General features: G+C 28.0%; 1 protein-coding gene across 1 annotated transcript; it reads right to left on the bottom strand.

Moving 5' to 3' along the window:
• Positions 1–556: 556 nt before the first annotated feature.
• LOC131635550 (ent-kaurenoic acid oxidase 2-like) lies at positions 557–5,605 on the bottom strand. The gene is made up of 8 exons (XM_058906177.1): positions 5,188–5,605; positions 2,278–2,755; positions 1,934–2,197; positions 1,558–1,647; positions 1,382–1,460; positions 1,155–1,261; positions 937–1,055; positions 557–832 (listed from the first exon to the last, which is right to left on the bottom strand). The coding sequence occupies exons 1-8, from the start codon at positions 5,424–5,426 to the stop codon at positions 742–744; spliced, it is 1,467 nt and encodes a 488-aa protein (XP_058762160.1). The 5' UTR covers positions 5,427–5,605; the 3' UTR covers positions 557–741.
• Positions 5,606–5,912: the final 307 nt, after the last annotated feature.

The raw sequence follows: 5,912 nt of genomic DNA, 5'->3' as shown, positions 1-5,912 counted from the left end.
TGGTTTAATAGTTTATCTGATCGAGCAATCTAATTAGACCAATGACCCTTCCGATTCTTGATTAGAATGATCAGTGTAGTTTAGTTTTTAAAAATGGGTCATCATATTTGCTAATTTCTCATATTTATGAAAAGATTTTCATTATAAATATATTGTTGTAAATAATATTATTTATTATTTTTAGTATAATTTAATTTATAATTTTCTTTATATTTAACTACATTAATATATATCGTCTGGATCCGCCCCTGAATGGAACCCAACTTTGATGAGTCAACCCTTGTGTCCATAAGTATTTTGTTTTGTTTTACTATTAGCCTAACAACTTACAATATGATAAAAGTGTCTTTTTTTTTTTATATACTTAACACAAATAAATCGATTGCTTTCCTCTTATGATTGTAGGAGTCTATCACCCTGAACAAATCCTTCTCAAGCACATGAAACATAAACAATTTTTTTCTTCTTTTGACTAACTAGCTAAAAATCTTAATATATACTTTTTTAAGGTAATTCATAATATATACTATCTACTACTTAAAAAATAAATAATACATTTTGATAATTATATTTATTTCTTATATGTATAAACTGTGAAACTTCCTAAACCTTTTTTTCAACTATCATAGAAAAAGCTGAAAGCAACTTCAGATTAGTTGATTTACCAAAAGACAAACATGAAAACAATTTTCACAATACAAAGAACCATGAACTCTATCTCCCATTTAAAGTTTATGTTGATCAACATTTCTTGACTCTTCCTAAGCAATTGTCCATAGGCCTTGTATGTGGTAAATACCTAACAGGACACTTAGGATTAAGCTGTTCAAGCCTGTTTCAATCAAACAATTAACAAAATCTTGTTAATATAACAATATTAAAAACAATAGTTTAATTTGTTTGATTTTTTTAATGTTAAATATGGTTTTTACTCACTGGTAATTAAGAGTGAAATGATGAAGAAAAACTGCTATTTCCATTTTGGCAAGATCATTGCCAGGACACAATCTTGTTCCTGCTCCAAAGGGAAGGAATTCCCCTGCTTTATGTTCCTTCTATTAAAAATTACTTAAGTTAATACATTGATTAATGAAAATATAATGTACTCATTAATCCAAACTCATGTAATATACTCATTGCTTAATTTAACTTACATTCCATCTATTAGGATTAAATTCTTTTGGATTAGGATATATTTCAGGATCAAGGTGAACGGATCTGAACCATGTAAGCACTTTCCAACCTTTTGGAACAAGATAACCTGTAATGTCCATAATATAAAGTTAGTTTTTTTTATAAGAGCTAAAAGATTATTCTTCATATTGCAATTTTTTTCACTTCTACTTCATGTCACATAAAGAGATGCAGAAAATGGACTAACCATTAATATTAACATCAGATTTTGCCTCTCGAAAAACCACCAATGAAAATGTTATCACGCGCATTGTTTCATCGATTACCTATAGAATGTAGAGGGAAAAAAATTAAAATATAGCATTACTAACAATTTTCCATTTCAAAAAAAAAAAAAATCTTGAGATAGACGGAAATATATACCTTGTACAAAAAATCCATGCTCCGAATTTCTTTAAGTGTCAACCCTTTTTGCGTTGAAGGTCTTCTCTTTATGATTTCTTCTTGTTCTTCCTATTAAAGAATTCGAAAAACATGATAATGGTTAAATTTTGGAGTTATATTCATACACTAACATGTAAGATCGTTTTTTAGGGTGTGCAAGACGGGCAACTGCACATGGTTTAAAAAATTTCATGGTTAATTAAACCTTACCTAAATATGGCCTAAAATATGGTTAAATAAGATCTTTAATTGTTTCATCATAGTTGAATCGAGGCTCGCCTACACACAAGACTTTCAAAAACTTAAGACGTCTATGCGAACATGACAAAAACATAAATGAGTTATTTGATAATACCTTAGCTTTTTGAAGATATTCAGGATGCTTTTGTAGAAAATAGGTAGCCCACATTGTGATATGTCCTGAAGACTCATGACCAGCATTCAAGTACATTAACATTATATCAATGATATCTTCATCACTCAACTTCCTTCCATTATCATCTTCAACATCTATAAGAGAATCCATCATATCATTCGCTTTCTTTTGTGAATAAACCTTTCTTATGTTTCTTCTATCATCCACAATAGATTGAAATATACCAACTAGATTCTTTCTAGCCTGAAATCAAAGAAAATGTTTAGAAACATATATAATAGCACAAATCTATTCAACCTAATCTCGTAACATCGTTGATTTACCTTGAGTGCTTTATAGTATGCAAATCCAGGAACATTGATTTGCATAGCTCTAACTCCATGATTAAGTATTGTGTATTCTTTTTCCAAAGCTTCCATAACCGGTTCACTTTCCGAACTAAGAAAAATATGCATAATGATTTTAAAAGTAAGCTTCCGAATCTCAGTTAAGAACTCGATTTGTCCCATGTTAGACCATTTCTCTAACGAAATGATAACGTTTTCTTCGATGTATTTCAAGTACAACGACAATGCTTCCATGCCATTGATCGAAGAGGATGTTAAACGCCGAAGGCGCTTGTGTTCTTCGTAAGACATCGCGATGAATGAGTTCTTTCCAATGAGCTCTATTGTGGATTGAGGCCAACCAGTTGTGAATTTTTCATCATCTGTTAGAACTCTTTTGCATCCTTCGGGTGTTGTCACAATTACACTTGGGTTTCCAAACATTAAGGCTTTGTATATTCCACTACTTCCATATCTACATAAGTTAGTTCAATCAAATGAAACTATTACAATCAAAATAAAGTTAAAATAAAAATATAAAAGCATATTTTACAAAGCATAGGTGACCAAAAGTATCATATAATTAGAGAATTAGAATTTAAAAGATTGCAAGATCTTTTTGGGAGGAAAAACAAAAGTTAGTGCAATGCAACTTGAAACTTTCATTGACATTTTATTCCTGGGAGATACAATAAGACAATTGTACTACTACTAGGCAATAGTACAATTTTAAGTCGTACATATATTAAAGGAAAATGCTTATAGTAAATCCAAAACTTTATTTAACTTATCTTAAAGATTATTTTAGAGATTAATTAAAAACTACCAGAACATGTTAGGACTAGAGTCTAGACCATCTTAATCATACATAAATAGGCCCACATTGAGATGGACTGCACAGCATGACGTATGTGTCAACATAAAATAATTTATTTTCTAAAATAAAATAAAAAAGGAAATGCTCTTTTTGAAAGAAACAAATTGCATATGTTAATGTTTATTTTTTCCACTAGATTTTAGACTATTTTAAGAAAAAAATTATATCAAATTATTTTGGAAAACTACAGTCTTCATTTACAAAAAAATTTGAAATTATTTGATTTGAGAATCATGCAAACTTTTAGAAATAATATATAAATATATAAATGTTTCCAATAAAATACTAGGGGAGTTTTCAAAATTTTAATTTGTTTGATAATAAAAACATTATTTTCAGAAATTACTCAATAATTATATATATATATATATATATATATATATATATATATATATATATATATATATATATATATATATATATATATATATATATATATATATATATATATGGGACGACTCAAGTGAGAACACTTGGTTATTATGAGAAATGGGAACAATGAATCACGACCATTAAATTTTGATTTTGTTGATTTTAATAGATTGGATTGGTTTCTCTTTCTATGTTTTAATTAAATTAAATATTAAGGATCATAGAAAGAGAAACCAATCATGTCCATTAAAATCAACAAAATCAAAATTTAATGGTCGTGATTCATTGTTCTCATTTCTCATAATAACCAAGTGTTCTCACTTGAGTCGTCCCCTATATATATATATATATATATATATATATATATATATATATATATATATATATATATATATATATATATATATATATATATATATATATATATATATATATGAATTTGTAACGTAGAATCACCTATTTTTATGAAGATCTATTTTAGCAAGCAGGTATTAACTTCAAAATAGTTAAATGAATGTGCATGTTGCTAAAACACACATCAATAAAAATAAGTGGGTGTATTTTAGCAAACTCCACAAAGATTTCTTAAAATACACCTAGCTACTTATTTTTATGAAGGTATGTTTTAGCAAGTTTTAACTAAAAAATCATTAAATGCACCTTAAGGTGCATGTTTCTAAAATAGATCTACGTTAACAATATATATATATATATATATATATATATATATATATATATATATATATATATATATATATATATATATATATATATATATATATAATATTAGAGTAAGAGAAAATGTGAAGTAAAAAATTTGTAATATTTTTTTTAATAAAATGAATATCTTTTAAATACTTATCTGAGCAAAATTCGAATCCAAAAAATTCTTATAATTTTTATTTAATCAAGAAAATAGAACCAATTTGAATCCGAAAAATTCTTATAATTTTTATTTAATCAGGAAAACATAAAAAATTATTTTACATTAAAAATATTTTATTTTTTAATTATTTTTTCAATAAGAAATGAATTAATAATTGAAGGCCAATAATCAACTAGGACAAAAGTTGGAGTAACAATGTATGATGCTGTCCACAAATTAATTTTGGCTTCTGCGCCTCATTGAAGCAAAACATGAGAAACTCAAACCATTGTTCTGTAGCAGTGAAAAGGACAAACAAGTTCTTCTCCTAAAAAGAATCGTTTTTTTCTCCAAACATACTCTAGTTTCATAAGTTCTTGTTACGTGCTATCTCTTTTCTTTGAAAAAAATGGTTTATTTTCTTTCAATATTTATTTTTATGTATAATGAAAAATCAAAGTATATGTTTTTGGGACCACTATAGCAGTTGCAGCTTTAAGGACACGCAGAGAAGCAGTTTGTCTGTCTCAAAACTGTGACCTTAAAAGGTAAAGATTGTGAGTACTATTTTTAAGGTTATTAAGGTTCAATTAACGTTATCATCATCATCATCATCACTATAAAGCTATATACATCTAATTTCAAGCTAACAAAAAACCAACTTCAAGCTAGCTAGTACTTAACTAAACTTACTCTAACTATAAATTGTTAACGAATACGGATTAATCAGACAGACAGACAAACAGATAGACAGACAGATAGAAGACGCAGATAGAGGGAATAGTTAGTTTACCTGGAGACAATGGAAGAGATGAAGGAGTCAGGATCCTTAGACTTGAAAGCTCTAAGAAAGGACCACATGTTACCTATGAAGGGCCATCCCATATCACCTGGTGGCAGAGAGTACTGCTTGACACCTAATTTGGATTCATAGAGCCACCAATTTACATTTTTGAGAATGGATCTTAGGACCAAAAGAACACCACCAATGGCCATGAGGACCACCCACATGGAACCCATCTCTAAAACCATATCACTAATTGAATATTGACCTAACTTCTCTCTTACTTCACTCTCAATTGACTCAACACTCACTCTTTTTTCAATGTATTTATAAGGAAACAAAACATGGTTGTGAGAGAGATGGAAAAGAGGGAAATGAATAGGAATATAAAGAAAGGGAGAGATAAATAATAAGGAATTTTTGAAAAGTAGTGGGTGGCTAAAATTAGCGTGTATAGACATATTTATGAGGCCGGCCATGTTTTCCTAAATTTTGTTTTGTCAATACCTTACCTAATTTGAAAGTGAGGTTATTTGGATGATATTTTTTGGTGTCTCTTCCAAATTCAAATTTTAAAATTAAAACTACTTTTAAATCTTTATTCAAATTATTCACAAATTCTAGCGGACAGAAGAAGCCGATATTATTAAGTTTGATGTTATTATCATGTTATGTTATACACTTTCACAATTTTATGTGTGATTTAGATGTCAGTTTAGCAATTGAAATTTATC

The sequence above is a fragment of the Vicia villosa genome, unplaced genomic scaffold (assembly GCF_029867415.1).
Source record: "Vicia villosa cultivar HV-30 ecotype Madison, WI unplaced genomic scaffold, Vvil1.0 ctg.001509F_1_1, whole genome shotgun sequence".
NCBI classification, from domain to species: Eukaryota; Viridiplantae; Streptophyta; class Magnoliopsida; order Fabales; family Fabaceae; genus Vicia; species Vicia villosa.
Note: the sequence above shows the minus strand (reverse complement) of the source record. Positions and strands in the feature narration are given on the sequence as shown.

Coding starts and splice junctions, on each gene's coding strand:
- LOC131635550 (XM_058906177.1), bottom strand. CDS start 5,426: ATGGTTTTAGAGATGGGTTCCATGTGGGTGGTCCTCATGGCCATTGGT. Junction 2,756..5,187: donor ATCTCTTCCATTGTCTCCAG/GTAAACTAACTA, acceptor TAACTTATGTAG/ATATGGAAGTAGTGGAATAT. Junction 1,262..1,381: donor ATCTGATGTTAATATTAATG/GTTAGTCCATTT, acceptor TGGACATTACAG/GTTATCTTGTTCCAAAAGGT.